This window comes from Lissotriton vulgaris, chromosome 11 (assembly GCF_964263255.1).
Source record: "Lissotriton vulgaris chromosome 11, aLisVul1.2, whole genome shotgun sequence".
Classification (NCBI taxonomy): Eukaryota; Metazoa; Chordata; class Amphibia; order Caudata; family Salamandridae; genus Lissotriton; species Lissotriton vulgaris.
This window is the reverse complement of record NC_141699.1, coordinates 558,727,343-558,754,213: the sequence shown is the minus strand read 5'-3', so window position 1 is coordinate 558,754,213 and position 26,871 is coordinate 558,727,343. Positions and strand designations below refer to the sequence as shown.

Here is a 26,871-nt window from a genome sequence, read left to right as displayed (position 1 = left end):
GGATATTTACTTTCTAATTACTAAAGGATTCTTAGGCATTGTCTGATATGTCAGTTATGTTTGTGCATCTCAAGTAATCAAGATTATCTGATCAATAGTCGGAAATACTTCCCACTCATGCAGCCATTCTATAAAAAGAAAAATATAATATCACCGGATACTTTGGAGTTCGAAGCCTTCACCATAACTGAGTTTATTACTTCCTTATAATGGGATACTGTGCTTTCACCAGCCAGGTCCTGGAAGGGGGTCTTTTTTTTTGTTTGTGTCTCATTTGAAGTCATGCACGTTAGTTAAAAAACCGTTGCAGAATCATTTTCATGCACTGTATTTCTTCATGCACCCCCCTTTGTTTGATCAGAGAATCTTCCTTATAACTAAAGGGTATTTTTCAGTTGTAATACATAAGTAACCCTTTTGTGAAATAAGGAATTCTAGTTTAGTGGAAATCATATTGCAAAGCCAGTTTTGTTATGCGTGTAATGCAGTGGTGCTGGAACATTTTTTAGGGTGGGGGTGCTGATAACATTACATAGGGGATATGTGACTGCCTGTCTCTAAAAACGCAACACATGTCGCCAGAAGAAAACATTCGAAAGGATCCTTATTTGTTCATTCTCTATCCTAAACTATTTCAAATTTTATGGGGGTGCTGCAGTACCCCCACACCACCAGTTCCAGCGCCACTGGGTAATGGGTTATTTTTGTCCTGTGTTGGTATCGTGATCTTGGTGTGCACAAGAGTGAGTCCTCTGGCTGGCTTCTGCAGTGATGATCATTGGGTAAAAGACTGGGCTGTAGATATAGATTTATGAGCTTAATCTACCTCTCTGCTTTTGTGGAACCAGTGAAGATCAGATGAGCCTATACAACTGGTGTTTTTTGCACCATCAACCTACTGCAAAGGGATTCTGTCAAGAAAAATGTTCGGGGGAAAAGTATTTTAATGACTTAGTTATTTAAAAACAAGGTAATCAAAGTCAGTCACGGTTGTTGTTTATATTCTACTACAAATGTATTTGTTTGCTAAATAGAACACAATTTGAAGAGATGCAGATTAAACAGTAGAAATTCTGCTGGGCACAGTGTCAGTAGTGTGAGGTACGTTTACTAACAGTGGACCACTGTTTGGTAATCTGTACTCCTTTCCCTCCTAATTTGTTGCAAATGAGTACAGCAGAATGGCTGAAAAAGGTTCTCCTAGAGAAAGCGATCACTTTACCAATTTTTGTTGGCAACTTGGCTGAGTAGTGTTCCTTTGTGAAGCAATCATCATCCCGTCCCCTTACCAGGCAGTACCCAGATTTTAGTGTGCTTTGGCAGGAGAAAGAGATCCTTTTCTATGTGTCTGTTCTTTTTTTGAGCACAGAAACATTTTGTTGTCTTGCTTTCCAGAATGAAACTTCTGATGGATACTTCTGACTGCATATTCCTCACCTGCAGAATATTCCCAGGTGTCGGACCATAGCCGTTAGGTGAAGTCAGGCTGCTCCACGTCAACTCCGCTCCGAAAGTGATGGCTGGAACCATAAATAAGCACCACTGATGCACGCTGACATGAGTCCCTTTCTTTCTGTACCTCCGTAGGTGGATCCAGAGCTAATTCCAATTTCTCGTCAGTTTTGTAACAAAATTATTTTCCAGTTCGCAAGGAAACCTGTCCCCTCCTAAAACTATAGGGTTTAGAACTCAGAGGGACTGTCACAAGCAGATGTCTGCGACAGATCCCCACAAGGTACCTCGCTGGTGTTCGGGTTCATTCCTTGACTCCCATGTTTAGGAAGTAGTGTGCCTTCATACACCATAAGGCGATTTGTGATTGCATAGCCGAACTGTACATTACTGAACGCTGCTAGGAGTCTCTTATGCCTGTTCCTGCTCGAAGTCAAGAGTGCAGATCTGTTCCCACTCTTGGGGCCGCTCCTGCAACAGGCCTTGGTTGCGGTCCAAGTCTTTGAGTAAGTCCAAAAAGAAAAATAAGAAGTCCAAGTGGAAATTGTCCTGCCTCACCACTCTTTCTGAGAAGTCATGAGGACATCAAGGTGACCATCGGTATCTTCCAGATCCCCTGAAGAGGAGCTAATTCCACAGATGATCCAGTTACATTCTAAATCTCAGGGGCCTTCAGTGATGCAATAGGTTGTGGCATTCAAAGAAACCATGTTGCAAATCTTTGGTACCCTACCTGTTTTCTATGGAACGCCTTTGGGCCACATCTGCGGAGGCCTTCATTCAGGTTACCACCTGCTCTTGGCGCACTGTATGCCTCCTTCACCTGCTTCAGTTTCAGCTCCAACTCTGGAGCAGACTCAATGTCTTACAAGCAATGTTCCCTCTAATATTTTTTTCCTTTGAGCGGCAATGAAGGCCTCTGTGCACTACAGCCAAGGCCATGAGGGCCTGCACCTCCCTTGTGTTGCATGCCCACTTGCTTGCGTGATTGATTGAGAGATATATATATATATATATATATGTATATAATATCAGTTTTAACCCAGAGTGGTATCGGCGCTCTATCATTGGCGTGGTGCAGTTTTCTACGACCGGGTTAGTCATTGAAATATCGCTCAGGGTTCCCAGCAGGGAAATGAAAACGCACTCTCTCGTCACAACTTCAATTACAGCGGTTTATTTCAGCAACCAGTACCCAACGCGTTACGCTTCTTACAAAGCTTGCTCAAGGGACGTTGAGCAGGTTTCTAAGTCCTCCTTTTAAACACAGAGTCATGTGACTTCCTGTGAAATTGATGGATGCATGCTGGTTAATGTAGTGGCCACTACATTTTCGTCACCAGTTTGCTCCGATATGTATCAATGTTCCAGTTTTTAACAGAAAGAAAAAAGGGAGGGGAGTGCAAATGTTATTGTGCAGACAAAATAATTAACTCTTTGGTGAGTTTATTCCTTTTTCATCTCCAATGGGCCCATTGGATGAGATGTGTCACTTATTGCTGTTCATAAATTATGATTGTGAGTCAGCATTCCCATCCTGCAGTCTTTTGCTGTTTTATGGTATTTCTTGTGAGATTCCCTCTAGTGGGCTATTTCTCCTTTTGCTGAGATTAAGGTCCTTTTCTGCATCCTACTTGCCAAGAAAGTTAGAGGTGTACATAAAGCTATTCAGTCAAGTTAAGGCCTCTGGGCTCTAGGGTCCTAAAGTTGATGATGTGTTTGGACTCCTTGCGTCTCAGGTTTTTCAGGCGATCACCGCCTCGCTCCATTAGTGGGACTTGTTCTATGGCACAGAATTTAAGCAATTCCCAGTTGCTTTGATGTACGTCCAACCCTCACGCCCAAAAAGCCAGCTGGGTCTCCACCGAACTCAGAGAATCTAAACGAACCTGCAGACGGCTCAAAAAGCTATGGAGGAACTCTAAAACCACAGTGGACTTTGACAGCTTCAAAGCAGCCACCACCGCCCAGCACAAACTCATCCGATGCTCAAGGAAGAAAGCGCCCCACAACAGAATCGCCACCCACGCTCCCAACAGCAAGGAACTCTTTGGCATTATCAAAGAGTTCGCCTAACCCAGCAGGGAGACTACAGACATCCCAGCCTCCCAGGACCTCTGCGACAGACTGAGCGCCTTCTTCCACTACAAAATCAAGACAATCTACAAAAACTTCAATAACAACCTCCACGTCGAACCTGCAGCAGACTTGACAGCTGGACCGCCCCCAGCCTCGAAGCAAAGCTGAGGACTACGAAGTCCATCCACTCTGGGGCCCCCATGGATCCCTGCCCCCATCACATCTACCACAGAACCGCAGACATCATCGCCTTGAGCTTTGAGGATTCTGTAACCGCTCCTTCGAGACCTCCTCCTTCCCTGACGACTGGAAACCCGCAAAGTTCAACCCCCTCCTGAGAAATTCCTCGTCAGAACCCACCGACCTCCAGAACTACAGACTGATCTCCTTACTCCTGTTCCCGTCAACAGTCAACTCGCCTCCTTCTTAGAAGAAAACAGCATCCTTGACTCCTCCCAATCAGGCTTCAGGAAAAATCACAGCACTGAATCCACCCTTCTCGCCGCGACAGACAACATCCGCTCCCTCCTCAACAGAGGAGAGACAGTTGCCCTCATTCTCCTGGACCTCTCCGCGGCCTTCAACACAGTCTCACACTGCATCCTAACCCGCAGACTCAACGATGCAGGAATCCGTAACAAGGCCCTCGACTGGATCTGCTCATTCCTCTCCGGCAGAACGCAGCGGATCAGACTCCCTCCTTTTCTCGGAACCCTCAGCAACCACCTGCGGAGTCCCTCAAGGATCCTCCATCAGCCCCACCCTGTTCAAAGTCTACATGGCCCCGCTTGCATCCATCGCCAGATCACACAGAGTCAACATAGTATCATGCACTGGAGATACCCAACTCATCCTCTCCCTATTCAATTAACACAAACACAACTTTCAAGAAGGAATGAAAGCAGTTGCCAGCTGGATGAAGAACATCTGCCTATAACTCAACACGGACAAAACAAAAGTACTAATCATGGGCCCACACCCCGATGCCTGGTGGCCCCGACCTCGGAAGCCCCCCCTACCCCACGGACTCCGCAAGCAACCCTTGAATAATCGTGGACTCCAAACTCCAAAAGGACCGCCAGATCACTCCCTCCGCCGAAAGACCTTCACCTGGAGCATCCTCGAACACAGAAAAACCATCACCCACGCCCGCCTCAGCAGCAGACTGGACAATGGCAACACACTCTATGCCGGGACCAACAAGAACCTCACCCGCTCAATTCCCCCCCCCCCCCCCCCTTCCATCCCCCCGCACCTTGAGGCCCTTTCAGGTGAGTAGTCACACTTTACAAACGCGTGATCGATTGATTGATTGATATGGTGGGGTACCTGGGCCTTCCCTCCAGATCAGAGAGTACAGGACATTCGGACTTTGATTCAAATGTCTCGTCCTTTGTCCTGGATCCCAATGAGGAATGGTGCTGAGGCTCCAAGGACATTTGGCTGCCTGAATGAGCTCCCGATCCCTGTGCCATGAGACCCTGCACCTCTGGAACTGGCTGAATCGCTAGGGAATTTCCCCGATTGTGCATACTTCAGCTGGCATTATCCTTTAAACGCCAGGGTGGACAAATTCAGCTGGTGATGCCTAGGGGATCCCAAATAGCATTTACAAGAGGAGGTGGCACAGCAAGTCTTTCAGCAAAATAGAAAAACCTGGCACAATTCTTTTTGCCACCACTGAGAGCATGCAATGTCAACACTTTTGTACACTCGAGTTCTGAAGAAGGCCTGATCTCAGAGATAAATTCTGCTTAGAGCGGAACACTGGACTCCTAGATACCTTCCAGCTAATATCTCCCCTACCCAGAGGTCTGTAGATCAAGAAGGATCAGGGTCATTTAATCGTAGTGGCTCCAGATTGGACCAGTAGAGTGTGGTACACAGAACTAGGCCTGAGCATCTGTCTTCTAATCAGGCTACCTTTTGGGAAGGATCTGCAGTCGCAGCAGTCGGGCAGAGTCTTGCACTGGGGCCTGTGCAACCTACATCTCCATGTGTGGTGATTGAGGCACGGCAGTTGACTGCATTCGATCGTCCTCCTGAAGTAGTGGATGTTCTCATCGCGGCCAAGCATCCTTCTAGAAAGTCAATTTACACTGTGTGCAGGAGCAAGTTTGTAGCTTAGTGTGGCACCTATACTATCGACTGCCTGCAAGCCAAACTATCTGATGTGTTGTTTATTTAATTTTTGACCAAGCAAGGACTTGCGGTGGGCGCAGTTAAAGGTTATTTGTCAACCATTCAGCCTTTGTGTGTTTAATGGACCAACTGTCCTTTTTAAAATCACTTGTTGTGATGAGATTTCCCAAAAGTGTAATACTTTTGTAATGCCACAGTGGGACCGTAGTTTGGTCCTTACTTTCTTACGTGCAACCCTTTTGAGACATTGTGCAGCTGTCTTCTACCTCTCCTAACCCTGAAGACAGCTTTTCTCATTGCAATAACTTCAGTTTGTATCATGAGTGAGCTTCAAGCTCTTTCAGTTCAGCTGCACCACACCTCCTTCTTTCTGTTCAAACTGGTGCTAAGGACTAGAGTAGCCTTTCTACCAAAGGTTGTTACTCTTTCATCATGAGTGTAGCTACCACTGACACAGCATGTGCAGTGGATGGTATAGTTGTGGATACTCTTATCTAGTCACAGATTCCTCACTAAACTCCTGCATCCCTGTTTTGTGGAAGGGATCCTTTTCCATCTAAAAAGGTCCTAAATTGCAAATCTATGCATTGGCACCAATTGTTTTTTGACCTTCACGTCCAGGGCTCCGACAATGTCAAGAAAGAAAACGCTTCATCACGCGTGTGTGGCGCTTATATATGGCTCTAGTCGTCACTTCCAGGGCAGAGCAGGTTCAACTTGAAGCCACACAACACCCCCTCGTGGGGCTATGCTGTCAAATATTCTGCAACCAGTCTGGCGCCTTGGAATATTCTACAGGAGAGGCCTCTGCGGTTAGACAGAGTATCCACCATTACCGAAGGTAAGTAACTTGTTCTTTCACACTTTCCGTAATCTGTCACATACTATGTTTACCAATCCAATGAGTGCAGAGGACGACTCGCAAAAAGCATGGTTATTGCATGGGAGGCTTCCTTAAATTGACGTTTTTTGTTCTAATTTTAGAAATATCACTGAAATAACATAAATTGCAGCCAGTGTCTAAGTAGGTTTTGGTATTACAATCCATCATTGACTGTCATTTTTTATTTTCTAAAATAGCGGTATTGCTGACAGCTAAGCCCATGCTTCCAGTGTTAACTACTGCTTGTGCTTTCCATGACATCTAAGTGGAAAAAAAGACTACAATTGGGCAATTCCTTAGGCTGATATTGTAGAGAAAAACAATTTCACACCTCACTGTCATCCTCAGTCTCTGCTGCACCGGTATGTGCAAGAGAAGTTTGACCTGCAGTTTCTCTTTCATGTGAGATAAGATGGCACTGTGCCTATCTGTATTGTATTCATTTTGTGCATGTAGGGACACTGTTCTGCACAGTTTGTGTTTTGGTAAGATTTTCAAGCTCCTGTTGTGGTAGCCTGTGCTTTGAATGCCACATTGGTTCTGTGTCAAATTAGTTAAGTTGCAGCTTTTTCTTTATTTGAAATATTTTTTCCTGTGCCTTTTGAAAATAAATTGGGAATGCTCAGAGACTTAGATAGCGGCAGAGCTGCCAATTCAGCCATACTTTGAACTTCACCTACTTCCTAGCCTCAGTGACATAGCACAGAGTCTTGAATCTCAGACTAGCATCAGTTTTATGTTGCGAGGAACAAGCAATGGGAACATTATTTCACCTGTCGTTGCAAAGAATTCAATAGTGTTTCGAACAGTCAAATCATTGATATGCAGACATAGGATTAGCTCCCCACGTTTACACTAATGCCTACTGTAACATGATGCATAGTAATGCAATCTACAGTAGAGCTCTTTTGCTACTTACTGAAAAAGGCAGTCTGTTCACCGGGCCCAGTCTTCTTGCAATAGAAGAAAGAGCTGTAAGCACTATTTCTTAACTGGAATTTCTTGATCTAATCCAAGAATCTGTACCTATTATCTGTTCCATATGAAGACACTTTTGGTACGTTATTATTTTAGGGCTCACAGATTTTAAACCTTGTAACATAGCGTTAGTTGACATGTTCCTTGCAGACGGTACCAAAGCCAGTGTGGATCATATTTAACAAAGCAGCATGGATCAATTGCTAAATCCACTGCTTCCAGTAGATGTCCTATTAGTAAGGCTATGTATAATTCACCAATTCTCTGCAGAGGAGGAAGATTCCATGATTGACTTTCTTATACTGAACGTAATAGGTCAAAATATTGCAGATCGAGTAATGCTTTCTATTTGCTTTGTTCCTGTTGCCTGTTTTCCATAAAGTTCAACTTCAGACATGATACTTCCAAACACTATCCTCTTTTTCTCCATACCCTGAATCTTTGACCCATTCAGGCTAGCTGATCTTTGCTCTCCCCATCATATATTACTATTGCTCACTTATTAGCCCCATACATCCAACTGTCGCCCACCAAACCTCCTCCGTATAACTTCATCTCTTGACCCAAGTTTAGATTGAAACAAACATGACCTTTATAAACAATTCCATAGCACGAAAACCACTTCCCTCTACCAATAGAATGCGATCTGAATCTGTAGTACATTGTCCTTCATCACTGACCACTTTGACCCTTAATCAGCTCCATTTCATTTAACCTTCTCCATTGAAACGTTACTTCATCTACAGAAACAGCCCCTCTTGCAGCCTTTCACAATGCTCACACCACCCTACACCATTTACCTTACCTCTCCCATAAAGATTGGGTTTTAGGCATTTTTTTTAAACAAAACATTGATGGCTCCCACCTTGTCACACTGGTAACCCAGATCGTTGCAGTCACTGAACCATTTCTTGCACATATTGTGGTCATCTACTGCCCACATCTTCAGGAATGTTTATCATCTTTGTAGCAGTTTCATATCTCAGTGCCACTCATTAACCTTGGGATTATAATTGTAAACTCAGTCATTGCTCCCCCCTCACACAATACAATGGTGTCTGCTCTGACAACCAATTACTGTTAAATATTTACACTTCAACATTCCCAACATCAGAACTACATTGACTGCTCTATCCACAACACCTACTCCTTTCTCTACCAGCCCCTTACTTAGACTTTAATAACTACCTCCCTTAAATCCATTCCCATAACGTCCTGCCAGAACTCCTTCCTAGTCTGAAAGCCATAAATCCATCTGGAGCCCCATTGGACTCCTAGTCCTCCCATATTGACACAACTCTCACTACTTCTGCTCCTTTAACCTATCACCCTATCCATTCAGTCTCCATTCCGTCACCAACATGTACCTGGAACACTTTAGGTGTACTACACTACCAATCTTGTTTGAAAAAAGGCAGAGAAAGCCAGCAGCTTAACCCTCCTCTCTGTCCAACTGTCTGCCGTTCTGCATATCTTCTCTAAAAGTCACAAATGTGTTTTATTCAACAGGTTTGCCACCTACATATCCTTCTATAATTCACTTGCCAAACTTCATTGAGGCTTCCCAACCACCAACTGTACTGAGATTGCCCTCTTTTATGTCTCCAATGTCATGTTTTCAGCACACCGTACAAGATTGTCATGCACTCTCATCCTTCTAAATCTTATTAGCAGCATTCAGATCCATCACCCATTTTTTTTCCTACTCAATATACTGACCTCCTTGAGCATCGGGCAATATATTGAATTTTCCACCTTGTATTTCACAACCTTTTTTTCCCGATGGATACTTCTGACCTTTGGTTCCTCATCATTTGAATCCCTACACGCCGCATACTGGATCTGAATCCTTCAGCAGTTGCTTTTGCATGGGGGTAGATGGCGGCATCTGACTCCACAGCAGCAAAACACTGCCTCTCAAAGTGACAGAATATATCTTTATATAGGTGCCACTTCTGAGTTTTGACTTTAATTCCTTTTGATCTTTGCCGTTAACTTTTTGTTGATGTCTTACACCTCAGAACTTTTTCTCAGATGTATTACGACAATGTATCCCTCGAAGAACACTGACATCAACTCTACAGCAGGTAGAGGCCTTGAAGAAGGCCATGCAATAACACTTCCAGATGATTCTGGATCCCTCTACAGTGCCTTTGGGCGCATGAATGTGCCTGAGTCCCCAGTGGTATTTATTATGACAAGGCCTGCAGTAGTGTCAACTAATCCCTTTGGGCTCCCGCCTTACCCCCATAGGGACAAATCCCAAGGTCAACTCTGATGCTTTTCCTACTGCCAGGCTGGTTGGAGAATCAAATTGTATTGATGTTGTTTGGAAAGGTTTTCTCATCTACCAGTTTGGCATTTGGGCCCAAACTTCAGTCTCTTCTGCTAATGAGTTATACATGCACCCTCTGGAAGAGGGCCAGTTATATTTTATACACCTTTCCCAAATTCATAAATGCATCCGCAGAAATGATCCATCATGAACACGACACAGCTAAATACGTATTGACAGCTGTACTGGACACGAAAGATTGCGTGGGTCGCGCAACTGGCACCAGTGTGTATGCAAGTGTACGCACAACAGGATTTTCTGGAGACGTACAGGCTTCTGTTATGTATTTGCTGTTAAACAGCGCAGACGTTTTGGAGAAAAGGCTGATTCTGCCTTGGAGTTCTTCAAAAACAGCAGATCTAGCCTGAACAGGCAGCATTTTGTGGCAGCAGAGGGCGTGGTGGCGTCAAAGGCCATGGCAAACAATGACTGCAGTCCTTTTTCTCCTCTGTCTGCCGCAACTCCAGCCAAATAGCTCTGATTCCACCTGCTGTGGTCCTGAGCAGCTGGTCGGAGGCATAAGTGTGTGTCCTCTTTATGGCTGGCAAGCTATTATCTCAAACCAATTGGTGCTGCAGGTTGTTCATCTTGGTTACATTCTACCTTTGTGTCTATTCTCCCTCCTGTTCCTCCTAGTTTTGTTCTGACTTCAGCATGCCATATCGCCATGCTTGCCCAAGAAGCCTCATCTCTTTTGTGCTAATGGGCCATAGACAGAGTTCCAGAAGTAAAGAAAGGCAAGGGATGTTATTCCCATTCCTTTTTGTTGACCTAATCACAGAGAATATTAGACCTTCGAATCTTGAATACCTTTCTTTGGAAGGACAAGTTCAAGCTGTTGACTCTGGCCCTGGTCCTCTCTACCCTTATATAGTTTCATTTGTCCAGCCTGCAGTTCCATAAACACGTTCTTTGGTTCGCAGTGTGATTGAAACACTTTGGATACCATCCTGCCTTTTGTCCTCACCTAGATCCCCTTGCACCTGTATGTTTATGGTGATGGCTGTGGTCGCATCCCATTTTTGCATCTCAGATATGCACATAATTAGGTACCTCAGTAGCTTGCTTTTGAAAGCAAGACCACTTGAGTAAAATCAGCTCCCTGAGGTCTTGAGCAACGAATAAAAGTCCATGTAACCGAAGCAAAGGATTCAATTCCCGCCAACCCGCTTCCCGGTTGCCCCCTCCCACCTACTCGCCCTCCACAGTGAGTATGCAACAATTATGTTTTGATCCTGATGCTTTGGGCTCTCACCTGTGTTCACACGCAGAATCTTCAGTGTCTTCTTGGCCTCATGCATCCTGCTTCTTCATGCTCGTTAGCACATACAAGCTTTGCAGTGAACCCTCTACCTGGAGGGGGCATAGCACTAGGATTGACTCTTTGATAACATGTTTCTTTCTCAGGTGAGCCAGATCTGGACCTTCAGTATTGGCTGTCAGAAAGTAACCTGACCTGTGCAAGACTTCTCCATCCAGAGTTCACTGTAGCGACTGATGTATAGTCTTTGGGGTCCAATGGTCACCTGGACAAGATGGAAATTAGGGAGCGACTGAGGAATAGTCTTTAGGGTCCAGTGGTCACCTGGACAAGATGGAAATTAGGGATCGTCAGTGGATCAGAGGCATAATATTAGTCTTCCAGAACCACATTCAGTAGGTCATGAGTCTTTCTCCCATCCATCAGGGGGAAGCAATTTCATGCCCAATGACAGGACAGCACGTCTGCCATGTAGTACTGCAAAAAGCAGAACACAGTATGCTTGCTTGCACTGGGCCAGGAAGTGCTTAGGTTTTCTCTCAACCTCTAATGTGTCTCTCTCCTGTACAGTCGTTTGGCGGGATTACTTAATACCAGGTCGGACAGCCTCAGCAAATGTCATCTGGTGGACTATTAAAGGTTTTTCTGCGCCAGGTGGTGGTTAAAGACATCTATGCTCACTGGGCCATGCCTTGGGTATATCTTTTTGCCACTGCTTAAATGTTTAATTTCGCAACTACTACATGCAGGAATTTCTGCTACAAGGCCTCCCAGGAAAAAGAATTCCACCAGTATGTGGGTCTGCAGTCTCCTGTTTGTATTGCCACCACTGACACTTCTGCCCTGTGTTCTAACGATCATCAGTAAGGACTGGGCTCATCCTGTTAGCCCAGGATTGGTCCAGGAGAGTATGATACTCTGTCCTACTGAGCCTGTACATTTGTTCCTTGTTCCATCTACCACTTGAGGAAGACCTCCCATCTCTACAAAAGGGCAGTGTACATCTCTGAACCTCCACTACGTATATATCCCTGCATGGATATTGGGCATAACTAACTGGGGGGGTCTATTTTTCTGATGAAGTTGAGGTCCATATACTCTCGGCACCCATCTACCAAGTCATTTTATTTTGGTCATTGGGCAAAGTTTATGGCCTGGTGCGAGGACCATCAGGCTGCTCTTATTCCAAGGTATTTGAAGGTCTTGGGCTTATTTTGTCATATAGCTGCCAAGGCTTTGCTGTGGGTACCATGAAAGGTTATCAATCACCTCTGTCTGCCACCAAACAAGTCTGAACAAAACTAGGAGGAACAGGAGGGAGAATGAACACAAAGGGGGTTGTAACCTAGATGAACAACCTGCAGCACCCATTGGCTTGAGATAATTGCTTGCCAGCCAGGAAGATTATTATTTTTTTTAATTTACTTGAGTTTTATATAGCCCTGGCGAGACCCGGAGTTATCAGAGTGCTTAACATGAGGAGAGTTACATAGGTTACAAATTATACATTGTTACAGAAGGTACAACAGTTACAAGTTACATTTTTAGGTTAACGAAGTGTAGAGGGGTAAGGGGGTAATGTAAACGGGTGAGGGGAGGGAGAATTAAGCGGAGCATAGGCATAATGATAAATAAAGCAGGCAGGTAGAGAGGAATTACGGAGAGAGAGAGAGGAAGGGAAAAGGGGAGGTAGCCAAAGAATAAAGGACGGAAGCGGAGGTGAAGGGGGTAGGGGACACAGCGTGGAGACAGGGAAGCAACTGTGTCTGACATCCCGCTGGGTGGGACAGGGATAATTCTCAGTACTCAATTATGTGTGATCCCCATTTTCACGTTGGACTCTCTCAGCAGGATCGCTGAGACACCAGGGCATAAGATGCTTGATCCCTCCCCTACAAGGTCAGAAGAGTGCTTTGGTCACAAGCACACTCTGAAGAATGAAGGAGGAAAGAGGTGGGGAAGGGGGTAGGAAACACAGCAGGAACACAGCGTCCGACGTCTAGCAGGGTAGGAGACGGCTCCCAGTGGTAAGGGGGATCAGTCCCAGTCCTCCACTATGTGTGACACCCTTGTCACTGTGGACTCTCTCAGAGGGATCTCTGAGACTCCAGGGCAAAGATGCTGGAACCATCCCCAACAAGGGGAGATGGGGTGCTTTGGACAAGGGCATAGTTATGGGGGGCATTTGAGGGAGTCAAGCTGGTAGAGAAAGGCACTCCCTGTAAAAGGGTCTAATGGCATTGCCTCTTCCCACTTGGCTAGCACCATGTTGACAAAGCACCAAATCATAAGGCTGGAAGGAGGATCTCCGTGTTGCTCGAACAGTCGCCATTAAGATAACACCAACTTCTTCCCCTGACCAGCTGCTCAGGATCAGAGCAGGTAGAATCAGAGCAGGTTGGCAGTTTGGCTGGAGTTGTGGCAGACAGAGAGGAGAAAAGGACTGCTGTCATTGATTGCCATGTAAATGTAAATGTAATGTAAATGTAAATGTGTAAATTGATAGGCATTTATATAGCGCACTACTTACCCGGAGGGTCCCAAGGCGCTTCGACCGCTGCGAAACCCTTCCTGGCTTCCCTGAGAGATGGTCCCTTAATGGGTATCTCCAGGGTGAGACCAGGCATCACCGGCGGTCTGGTGGGGCCGTTAGTGAAGATGAGGCAAGCTAATGCCCAGAGTTGCCGAGTGTGATCGCTGATCAGAGTGGGCACCGAGGCGAGAGAATTAGCGAGTCCGCTGACCCTGGTCCAGAAACCTGCCGCGCCGGGAATCGAACCCTGGTCCCGGGCCGTCCTCTGCTCTCGGGTCTGCCGCCTCTAACCAGTGAGCCCCACTACTCCATGGCCTCTGCCACCACCACATCCTCTTCCGTAGTCTTCAAGCTTTAATGGGCCTGGCCCCACCTACCTTGTTGCATCACTTGCTCACCACACCCTAACTTATTCACCACCTTCTCCTATCCTCACTACTCATCATGCCCAAACTCGCGCCTCAACGTCTGCTTTTCCTCTCTATCTACTGTGCCCTTTCCACTGGAGTGTCCTCTCATTTGAATTCAGGACTATTTCCTACCTTCTTTTCTTCACAACTCCTTTAATCCTCTAAATGAAGCTTTACCCTTATCCCTCGATCATCTCGACCTGCCTATAACCTGAAATATGTTTAGGAATTCCTTTTATTATGTCACAGTTCCAATCTTCTTCCTTACCGTTGTCCAGGATTCACAGCCTCAGCTTCATGCCTCTACTTTTGGTCTGTGCTTAACTACCTCATATGTTTCTACTTTTGTTTAGTCCGTGTTTTCTAGTACATTGTTTCTGTACAAAATGCATTAGCTCTTAAATAAACAATATTAATAAGTAAAATTACTTCAGTGGAAGTGTTAGCTGAACGAATCAAAGAGTCTCTTGATCTTTCAGAATTTTTTTCATTCCTAAATGCCTCATAAGAATGTTCTTCCACTAGGGTCTTTTTCAGTCTTGTCCACAAAAGATGGATATAGAGGTCAGTGATTCTCCCTCATCTGATTCAGTAGGCAAGAGTGAACCTCTGCATTCCACCATACAAATCAGTTTGTTAATGGCTAACTTACACCATCTTTGGACTTAGTAGGTAGCTGCTCCAGTGCCATTCAGTTGATCTTCTTTAAACCCTGTTTTTACTAGGAGTGCTGTGATATAAACAGCTAATGGTTTCTGAGAACAGACCACAGGTAGAGAATTCCCTTTTTATTTCCTTGTAGTTTAGGTGCTAGACGTCCAAGCACTGTGCCACAGAAACCCCTTCCAATAGATCCTGTATGCCAGCAGGAAACACCATTGGCCTGCCTCACTCTGTGTGTTCGCCAAACAAGTTGACACAGACTACATGCAGTCACATCAGTTCCTATTTTTCTGCACCAGAAAATGCAGACATGCAGCTCTGCTTCTGCCGATTTCAGTTTTCACCAAGTTGTAACAATTCTTACAAAGTTTGACAGTTTGCAGAATGTCACCCCCAAAGACAACAGAACACAAGAAGTGGGGTGGGTCTCTCTTCAAGTCACCATTGTCAAATTGTTCTTAGACATAATTGGAAAACATGTCCAAGAAGGAGTCAAGGAAGAACACAAGAAATGAGCACATAGCTCCTCTGTATCCAAATGCTCCTGATCCAGGGTGAAGTCATGCACTCTGTGATATGTCACTCGATTCTAACTTTAGTGTCTCACTCTAACCCGATGCTGAATTTGTTGGAGTTGATGCACAGAGTTGCTAGACAATCATCGAGTCATCAGCAGGTTGTATCCTTAAAGGAGGCCATGTTGCAGATTTTCACATGTGTTGAGCCTCCCTTTGGTGCTCCTACCGGCCTCATGTTCCCGTTGGGGGTTTCAGTCTGTCTTCCGTTGGCAGGCATTCATGAGGCGCCAGCTGTCCATGACTGAAGTCCGCTTGCTGTGTCAACGGTGTTGGGCAGTCGAGAGTCTAGCATCTATCTAGATACTCAATTGCAGAGGCAAACTTTCAGGCTGATGACTAAGGGCTCTCCTTCAGTCCCTTGGTCTCAGCAGCAATACTGTAATAGGCTAGAGAATATTTTTTCGCTCATATTTGGATGCCTTAACAGGCTTCCAAAATATCCCACATGAGGAAGATGATGATTAAGATAATTTACTCCTGCTTGTTTATACAGACTCTGCCTTTAAGTCACCTTGTAGAATGCCAGTGCCTTGGCTTCCTCTCCAGAGTCTGCTGTGGATTTGCCTTTAGGGCCTCCTGAGGAGGAGAGTCCCTCCTTTCCAGTGGTGATTGTGGTGGTTTGATGTCTGCGAAGTCTGGGGCTTACAACTCCCCAGGGTAGACTAACCTCCTCACAGAAATTGTGCTACTTGGGACGCTAATTTTGAGGCCCTTTTGCATTTCATCCATTCTTTGACTGACTCTGTACTAACAGCTTGGTCAAACTCAAAACCCTTTTTAACTCCGACATTAAGTGGCCTCGTAGGAGACAGCAGCTGAAGGTGATAAAACATTTTGATGCAACATCCAACTCTAAAAAGCCTTGTAGAACAATCTTTGTGTAAAGTGAACCTGAACCTTCCACTTCTCCTGAAAGTGAAGATAAAATAAATAAATAATATGGGCTTAAAATGTTTTACCTTCCAGAGTAGACTCTACAGACTTTGTTGAGCATGGTCTATGTGCTAACATAACCATTAGACGGCATGCCTTGATGCATTCCCCTGGGTTCTCGTGGGTGTCTAGGCCTCTTTGATTGAAACACCCTTTGATGGATCTTAGCAAGACAGCAGAGCTAAGGTCATCTCTCTGAGACTTCTTTCCCCTGTTTGTCAATTCCCTCAGCAATAAGGGATTTCAAAGGATACTCAAGGAAGCACACATATTGCCAGTGACAGCCTTCGCAGTCCATTCAGCAGTTCATACAGATGTTTCTTGGTGGCAAGGGTACGGGTAGTGTCAAAGTTTGAGGTCAAGTACAGCCCCCCTTAACCATCTCTTCATCTGACATGGCAGTTAAACCTCTTAAGTTTGTCCTCAGTCTCATTTTGAGATCAATAGGTGGCAGAATCAGGCATTGCCTGCCTTACAGGCATTCTATCACATCAGGCATATGGGTTCTCCAAATTATCAATGTTAGGAAAGCCCTCTTCCCCCATACCCCCCTCTCACCACCATCACCATAGCTTACAGTGGTGAAACAAGCCTCTAGGGAGGCCACCAAGTAATGTTGCACAGCATGACCGCTGAGTGGTATTACTTCAAGAAGGGCAGAGTGGGATCTCTTGCCCTTTGTCTGACGGCTATTGGCAGTGGATTACAATTCACAGGAATTTCCCCCAAGGCTGATTACCTGGCAGGATCACTCAGCACCAGGACAGACAGTCTCAGCAAGTGTAATTTTGATGACTATTCGCAGTATCTGCTCCCAGAGATGGTTCATGGAAGCCTCACATAGTAGGGCACTCCCTCTGTAAATCTATTTGCTACCTCCGAATGATTTTCATTGTCTTCTCTACTGTGCTCTTAATTTCCCTCCTCAAGGGTCTTTAGGAGGTGTGTTCCACCTTAAGTGGAATTCTGGTCTCCTATACACATTTCCACAATTACCGCTGATCTTGTGCCTACTGAAGAAGGTGAAGCGGGAGCGAGGTCAGGTCATTCTGATATCCTAGTACTGGACTCTGAGAGTTTATTTCAGAATCCTGACTTTGAGCATATGTCCTTCACCTTGACTGCCTCCTTAGGAGTATCTGCTGGCTATACAACAGGCCCTAGTGTTTCACCTGAACTGCCATATTTTACACTTCAATGCATGGAGCTTGAGCTTAACTAGCTGAGACGTTCTGATCTTCTGCTGTAAGTGGTAGATGTCATTTTGGATGCTCATCTCCCCTCAACCATGTCTTTACATTCACACGGTTGGGCTAAATGTTTCACCTGATTTACATTCAACATGTTGGCCGCCTACTGGCAAAATTATCCGATGTTCGTTTTGAATTGTCTTTTGCTTAGTAAGCTTTGCTGTTAGTGCAGTGAAGGTTTATTTATTGTTCCCTTCAGCCATTCTTTGTGTGCCTTATCAGCCCTCATTGTTCAGGCCTTCTGTTATGAAGCATTTCTAGTAATGTTTTCAGATACATTTCACCTCGCTCGGATCATTATGCCTTTGTGGAACCTTAATTTGGTGTATATTTCTAATATATGCTACTTTTAAGCTTCCCAGCTGTACTCTTAGGAGCTTAACCTTCACAATAGTGTTTCTCATTGCAGTCATGTCTGAATGTTGTGTCCGCAAGCCGCAGGCCTTGTCAGTTTATCCTCCACATACTACTTTTTTCCTGACAAGCTAGAACTTAGGACTTGTGCATCCTTCCTTCCAAAAATTGTGTTTGTTTCTCTACGGCATCCATCCAAAAAGAGGCTGCACCAATTAGACCCACAATGTGCCCTTATTTTCTACATTGACATAACTATGTACTATTGAGTTGATTATCAGATGTTTGTTGGATTCTCCGATGCGAAGAAAGAAAAAGCAGCTCTAATTGTATTTCATCATTCTGTGCATCAAATAAGCTGCTTTATGCCTTTGCCAAAAGGATCCTACTGAAAACCTTGGGGTCCATTCCACCAGAGCAAAGGGTGCTGCCACTACAGTGGCTGGGGGTGTTTCCAATTATGAACATCGGGACACCATGCAGCTACAAGGGTATCTGTCTATACATTCACTAGGCCTGCTCAGGTTTGCAGGACTTATGGTGTAGAGTCCTCTCCTCAGATCCACGTATTTGGAGAGGGCATTGATTTGGTGTTGCTTCAGAAGTTGAGGAATTTGCAGTTAAACGTTTCTTATCTTTGGTAATGTTCTTTCTGATACTCTGTAGATGCCTTCCTCCCCTATTTAGTAGAGTGGAGTTTCAGGAGTTATCAGATAGAGTATAGAGATGCCAGTGTTCACTTCCAATTTTTAACTTAGTCAGTCCAGGGAGCATTTTGGGACACCGAAAGAAAAATGGCCTTGATTTTATTCCTGTAACCAATGTGTAGATCAGTTGTAGCCCTTTGTTTGCAGATAGTTGTACATCTCCTGTCCTTTATATGTGTTTCAGTGTCTTGATGATGGACCTGTGCAATATAAATTGTTCCAAAAGGCGATTGTTTGCACCTACTGCCTTTTTTGTAAAAGGTTTTATATAAGTGGGAACAGAGCATGTCCTTGACGTGTCCCCATTTTAGTGGTGTAAGGCAGAGATATAAAGTAGTGTGTTCTGAGCACACCAGGTTTTTTTCAAAAATTAAACGTTCCTCAACCAAATGTTTTGATCTGTGTGCTGCACCTAAAAGAGTATACCCAAATACTCTTAATTAAACTTGAAAATGTGGCTGGTCAACACAACTGCTTACTCAGACTTAGCTGCGCGCAACTTCAGTGATTTATAATGATCTAACACTATTTTTCTCTTTCCACTAGTACAATTTATTCATGTTGATTCACAATGAATACCATCAAAAACAATGAACTAAGGTTTTTCCATATATACATTCATAAAAATCCGTTGATAGAACAATACAATACAACAATTAATGCATAAAGAAAACAGTTGACTCTTGGTTTTTGTTGTCATTCGCCCAATGCATTTCGGGACTACTGAAGGGTCCCTTCGTCAGGGGCAACACTATCAAATAAAACATAATATACAGGCACATAAGTGTGTTGTTTTAATACAGCGGTAACGTTCTTCAAAAAAGATTTTCCTTTAAACAATCCTTCACCAAGACGAACACCCTGAGTGAGAAAAATAATCAATACCACTCACACTAAAAAACGAGGACCACTCCCTCTGTATATTCCTGATATTTTCAAATGCCGTAAACGAAATTCGTATCCTACAGAGATAACGCATGTTTCAATTACCCTGCTTAGATTGAAGTGTATCACGTTACAACTCTATCGGTTCTTTCACTGCTGCGTACCTGTAAACTTTTCAACCAGCGAGGCGCGATCGTCAAATGCTACTCCAAACTCTCTCTGCGACTCCTTAATCCCCGTTCCTGTCATAAGTTAAAAAATACCCGGTCACTAACGGTCAACGCGCAGCTCGAAAACAGATTAGCGCTCTGCTTCTTGGGTTCTTACCTCCTTCACTGCCACGCTGTTCCTAGACACAAACCACGGTATTCCTCTTCCTCCCTTCGTATCCGGCAATGTAGTAGCGCATAACAGTGCATCAAAACACTTCCTGGTTTAACTACACTAATGAGTCTCTCTATTGGTTACACGCCTGATGTGTCAACCTATCAGGTTAACCCTTACTAACGTATTCACGCTGGATGTAGTTTTCAAAGGAGAATAACTTTATCGACCTTAAAACGTGAACGTTCATCGTGCAATGAATGAATAATTCGACCATTCTATAGGAACAACACTTGACACCGTAGCAATATACAAGCTACGCTCCGTGTCTCATAGAATCCCAGTTATCTCTGAAGAACAACGTAACTCCTCCACTAAAATGATAAAATGTGCACTGTTCATTGTTTTTGATGGTATTCATTGTGAATCAACATGAATAAATTGTACTAGTGGAAAGAGAAAAATAGTGTTAGATCATTATAAATCACTGAAATTGTGCGCAGCTAAGTCTGAGTCAGCAGTTGTGTTGACCAGCCACATTTTCAAGTAAGGCAGAGATATGACATGTCCACTTGTCATTCTCAGTGGGGTGTTCACATACAATAGCGAGGTCCATATAAGGAAACCTGTTACCCCTCTTATCTACTCTGTCACTGTAAATGGAAATCTCCAGCTCATTGTGTCAGATGTCTTTTTGACAGCTATAGACCCACCACTCCCCGCAAGGGCAGGTCTCGAGACCCATCCAGTGCTTAGATTCAGCCTCCTGATGTTCATGAATTCGTTGGGTCATAGGATGAACCCAAATTGATCTGGATGTACCAAGTGTGAGAGCAGCCTATTCACCAGAATCTTGCTCAAGGTTTTTTTCTGATTTGAGCATAGACTGGTCTGTAGGACATGTCTCTCAGATCCTGGACAGGTTTAGGTATAGTCAGTAACCTAACTATGCTTCATGGTTACAGGGGGCTATGAATGCTCCCTTGGTGCTCTGTAAAACATCTCATCCATCAAAGCAGCGAGCCATATAAAAATGGAATAGATGGCAACTGGAAGGTTATCAGAATGTAGTGTTGTATTGTCTGGCCATCTCCTTGACAATGGCCTTTATTTCAGCTTCTGATATTTACGCCGCTAGTTCTTCTGCCACCTCAGGCAGCACCATCTCTCACCTTGCTCTTTCAGTATACATGTTCAGTCCCTGGTGTTTCACTGTGTAACGTGATTTGTATAGGGTGGAATAATACCCCATGAACTCTTTATTTCTACTTGAAAATGGACATTTCACTCCTTCGTTGTGCGAATGCCATGACTGGGAATCTCTTCATTTCATTCATCTCAGACAGTGTCAAATCGTTAAGTGCTGTCTATCTGTAATGTTTAAAAGGCCTGGTTGTTTTCCACAGGTAAACAAAACAGTTCAAACAATAAGTTGAAATTCTGTAATAAAGCAAGCCTTATGCTGATACTTGGTCAGCCAACTAAGACCTTCCAAGAAGTCAATTTTTTTACGCCTGGTGATGCAGAGCTATCAAGGACCATGGGTCCCCAGCAGGAGGCAGATAGCCACAATTTTTATCATCATTGGAGATTCCAAATACAAGGGCATTTAGTCTTAAAATTAATTTTATAAAGCAGTTATCCTCACCCCATTCTAGCCAAACATTTACTGCCACCATTTTTTAGAAAGGTTCTTCTAACACTTGCAGAAGATTCAAGCCTGGAGCTGACGCAGAGGATTAATCTGGTGAAAGCTGTTATTCCTGTTTCTGTGTTTCCAGAAACTCAGGTTCCCCAGGAATATCTTTATGATCTGGTCAATGTCCTCATTGTGGGGTCCTTCTCTATGTTGTGCCTCAATACGGTCTCTGTACTGCAAAAATGCTGAAAAACTGTGGGCCAAGGCACTTTTGCAGACACATATTTCTGCATATACCCATGGTAAGGCTTATAGTAATTGGCAGTATGTGTTTTATAAAAACAAACAGCACAACCGTCATCCTGAAATCTTCTCTGACAGTGTTTACAAAAGAGCTCTCCAGAGAACTCATCAAGATCATATCAGCCCATCATTGGATTGAAGCATGCGTCTACATCCGTCAGAAAAATTACTTGATTACCTGTCAAACGTTTTAATTAAGTGGAGGTTAACAGACCATCTCTAAGGTCTTACATTTAATGCTCAAGATTTCTCTCTCAAGCAACCACATTGCTTAGCCTCGTGCATGTAGGTGGTTTTCTTAGATAACTGAAGATGCATATTCTGTAGTTGCATCCAGCTGCACTGGGCCTGTGTCCATATAGCCACAGTGACAGAATGTCTTATTGTCTTGCAATTTTTAGAATTTCTTAAATAGTGGATTCTAATATATTCATCCTAATTCTGCTCTGGAGCCCACTGTATAGTCAGACCCATGGTCTCTGGCCCAGAAATGACAATAATGTACCCATTGACTATTTTGGAATGCTGAGCCATCTTTCTAATTCTGAAGTCATTCCTTTCTCTTCAAAAGTTAAATGTATTTCAGGTCTTCATAGTCAACACAAAAGTTACGTTCTGCTGCAATTAGTTAAGGGTGACCTGGCCGCATTCTCTTTTGTCAATAGGCTGTGCAGCTTTGTGACTGGACTCTCTTGCGCATAATAAGCACCTGCTATATGCTATGTTGAGGGTGAGAGAAATGTTGAAACTGATGATTTAGACAGACTTGATATGCTGCAAAAAAATGAGAGAGGTGTAGCCACTATTATTAAATCATTTTTTAAAACATGAGGTTTCCACAGAAGAAAACAGTGCTCCATTTTTAGAGTTTGTTTAGGGTGTATCATTTGAAAAGAGTCTCTCGGGGCCACCGTCCTCTTTTATTGATTGAACCAGTTTCTCAAGGCCTTCACTCCAGTTTCTGTAAACAGTGGGATTCTCTAGATGTTACTAAGTGCCAGATAAAATGCTGATAGTGCTGCATCAGCCTTGTCTCTTTGTGTTATTCAAACTCCCACTGTCTTGCTGACTAATCTTTAGTTTCCAAGTCTCCTGGCCCAGCTAGGAGTATTGATTCTTTACACCACTTTACATTTCTTCTCTACATGGCCTTCTTGGCATCCTCGATGACAGTATTGTTTTTATTTGCTAAAAAAAAACTGTCCCGCAGCATTGCAAGATAATGTAGTTAAAATGTTATATTTGGACTTTTGAGAAAAATATAACTGCTTCTTTATTATTATTCATTAAACAAGCAAATGGTAGGATCTAGGATCCTAGTGAATCATTGTAAGCATTGCCTGTCTGTAATAGTGCCATTGGTGCCATACAGGCCACATACGTTTTTATTGTGTTGTAAAATAAGGCTGTGATGCATCATTTTGATAGCTTAAACTGTCTCCTCTTATTAGAGCCAAGCTCCTCAATTATACTTGAATGTTGCTCTGTCTACGATTATTCACAAAACCCTTTTGAGCCTTTCCTTTTTGAAGGCTATAATTTCTGCTTTGGCTTAAAGGAATTAAGAGAGTAGAATCATGCTATACAGGGGACATATGTGGCCCCTCTTATTGCAAGGTCATCTTGTTCACTCTTCTTTCTTTCTTTGAAGTGTTAAGTACTGACAGTTTCCTCACATCAAGAGATATTTCTCCTGTTTTCCACCTTAGGCCTCAAACTACTTTGGCTGATGAAGCACAACTCATTCCGCCTAGTTCCAGGACTCATCCATATTTACTCCATCTATGACATACACCGTCCGATATGATACAGCAAAATATACCCTTTGATAAGCTACAATGTGTTTTACTTCCTTAAAAACGTCATGTTTACTTGTTCCAAGGAAAGGCAGCCTTGGTGTACTTTTAGAGGCATGTGCCTAGATCTACAATTCGCATTGGCGCACATTCATAGTCTTTAGCCTCTATCTCAGATTTGCCTACTGAACCCTGAACTCCTCATGATTTTCAAGAGCATTTATCTTTAGAAATGGCATTCAGGAAGAGCAGTTGCTTTCAGCTGTGAAATTCTGTGAACCTTAGTTTTGAAATATGGTTTGACATATGCCTTCCTGCTGTTTGAGCATAGAATGAGTTCCCATCCAGTTGAGAATTAGGACCATGATAGAAATGTAAACAATGTTATATTGATTCTAGTGCTCTAGTCCTTAATTTCACATGCTCACAGCAACCATCAAATTTACCTTCAGAACATGGTCTACCATACATGTTGCAATTACATTTTCAGGGAAGTGAATAATGGCTCATTTTTCGCTCTTAAATCGTTTGACTCCAGCACAGGTGATTTTTAAAGAAATGTGTAAAGTGACCACTTTCTTTTGGAGAAGCCATTTCTAACCCCTCATGCAGCACTGGCACTTACCATGAGAAACAAAACTGAAATTATTGTGAAGCTAATTTTACTGTTTTCATCGTCTAACCAAAAGTGAGTCGTAATTACTGTGATGAGATATAATACTGAGAAACCGTTATGTAATTGACTCATAAATCTTCATATAAGTAGCTATGACAGAAATCCACTCTATAGATGTACAGTGTGATTCTGACCTTTATCATTTTTATTGCTAAAACATTTTTATAAATTATGGTCCTGGGCATTAGATGGACACTTGGGGTCCATCGTATTTTTGCAATTTAAAATTTGGAAAATAAGGAAACTTGAAGTCTATATATATATATATCTGTCACAGAAGCTGGATACAGCCGCTCACCCTCCTAACGACGCCGGTGCCAGCAGCGGTCACAGTGCCGCTCGTAGATTTTTCACACAAAAAAGTTTTTCTTTCAGGAAATCAAGACTTGACGGAGGCTTTGCCGAAATGCGTCGTACTGTTGTGTTTTTGAGGCAATAAATCTTTATTCAACTCGTCCTGTGTGGTGCCGCTTTGAAATAATTTCGGATTTCCTGAAAGAAAAAACTTTGTTGTGTGAAAAAAAAATATATATATATATATATAACATCTGCATCAGTACTTTGACAAAATCCCTTTGTAACTTGTCCTTGCTGCCTGTTTTTCTCCAGAACACAGTTTATTAAAGCTCCTTTTCTGTTTTGTGTGAAGGTGGAAAACTGTTATGCTGTGAATCCTGCCCTGCCTCCTTCCATCCTGAATGTCTGAACATAGAGATGCCGGATGGATGCTGGAACTGTAATGATTGCAAAGCTGGCAAAAAACTACGATTCAAACAGATTGTTTGGGTCAAGCTCGGGAATTACAGGCAAGTTAAAAAGATTCAAAAGAGCTACTCTGGCATTTATGTCATATGGCTAACAAACTGTGATTTTAGATAGCAATACATCCCAGTAAGCTCAAGTGACTGAGTAGAAAATAAATGTATGGGATTAAATGCATACACAGTACTTATTGTTGTTTAGTTATCTGGTTAATTTGCTGAACACAAATTAACAGTTAACAAGTTTCATTAAGTGATCCTGAAATGGTCACTATTGTGGCCATTGTTAAAAATGCCAGACTCTTCTGTTAGATACTGATTTTTGCAGATTCCCTACCTTAGGACTATTCTCCAGGCACAAAACAGGATCTGTATTTTTTTTGTTCCCCTAGCAATAGTTTTTCACAGCAAGCAAGTTGTGTTGCATGACTTAATCGATGCCTTTATCCAACTTGGATGTGACATCTAGGTATATATGGTGGAGACTGGTATGCTGGCATCGATTCCTGTATTTCTGCACCTGAATGACATGAGTCCAGCGTTCTTTTCGATTTTTACCAACAAACTTTCTTAGTGAATTCAGCAGTGACTAGGTCAGTTGTATTCCGCTAGGATCTCTAGGTTTAATTCCTGTCAGCGATGTTGCTAGGTGTCCTCAAATCCACTTGACATCTGTAAGTGGTGTGTGTGATCCGGCCAGGACCCTTCAGCCTATGTCTGTCAATGCAGGTCAGTCTCATTGGGGAACCAAAGCACAAGTTGCCTTTGGTAAAGGCACATAAGGATCCTACACAGTTGTCCCTCTCCTCTTTTGTAAGTAAGTTCTCTGACAGGTAGTAATCCTGCTGTGGTCCTCTTGCAAAAATCACCACAGAAAGGAGAAATCTCATCTCTCGAGGAAACTTTCCCCTTTTAGAGACTATTTGGTGACTGCAGCATCATTCCGTGACACCAATCTTTTCCTTGTTAGGAAAGGCATTTTGTGTTCTGACATTACACAAAGCCTTACTTCCAAACTCTATCCGCCTACCCTTCACAGGTCGAGATCTTTTAGCAGGCTCTGCTAGATATTTTCTGGATGACCCTAAAGCCTTCTCGCCAAACGCAGGGCCCATTGGTGTGAGTTTGGTGATTTTGGCTGCTTCCACCGTGATAATACCCATTTGTGCTTCTCCACGGGCTCCAGCTGTGCTTTCTATGGCAATGACCAAGTGGAAAAAGAAAAGGTCCAGGCCCCTGTCAAAGCACATCCCTAGGGCCCAACAATTCTCCTTAGTGGAGACTATGGATCAGATTCCAGTGACTTGGATATACCCAATCAGAAATGTGGGCACCCAGGGAAAGACTAGTTGACGGTTTATATACTCCTCCCTCCTTATCACACTTAAGCGGTCTATAACTAAACCTACAGAACGCTAGTGGTCTTGACACTTCTAAAGAAGATGCATTCCTCACCCTGCAGACCACCTTTAGATGAAGTTTGGTCTTTTACCTCTGTGGGTGAAAAGAAACAGAAGCACTTGAAGTACCCTTTATGACTGCTGAAACAAAGTCCAACAATCTGATAGAAATCCTGTAGCCTTCTACAGCGGCTCCAGAACCCCTGTAGCCATTCTGTAAAACATTCTTGAAGCCACTTTTGGCTGCTTGGGAGAAACCCTTATAGGGCCCTACAGTTCGCATAAATCGAATCGCATCAAATGTTTTTTTCTTCCAGCTTTCAGAAGCCTATCACAGGCGAGTTTGGTGCTAAAACCTTCATTAGAGAAATTACATCCAAATGTATTCCCCATGTCTTTTTGAGAATCTCAGTTTAAAAGGCTTAGCTTTGCACACTTCCTGTGCCATGTGTCTTTTTGGCCGGTATAGCCTCACTTAATGAGAATTTGTAAACATGGCCCTAGTTGGTCATCCTGAATACATTTACAA

The 26,871-nt window shown here is 43.5% G+C and overlaps 1 protein-coding gene across 2 annotated transcripts in view; it reads left to right on the top strand.

Annotated features, from left to right (window-relative positions):
- Nucleotides 1-26,871, top strand: part of NSD3 (nuclear receptor binding SET domain protein 3) — a 1,769,888-nt gene that overhangs the window by 1,242,808 nt on the left and 500,209 nt on the right. For both annotated transcript variants that reach the window (XM_086943639.1, XM_086943638.1), the window contains one exon: nucleotides 24,831-24,987. In XM_086943639.1, the coding sequence (XP_086799765.1) occupies nucleotides 24,831-24,987 (157 nt within the window). The remainder of the gene's footprint in view (nucleotides 1-24,830; nucleotides 24,988-26,871) is intronic.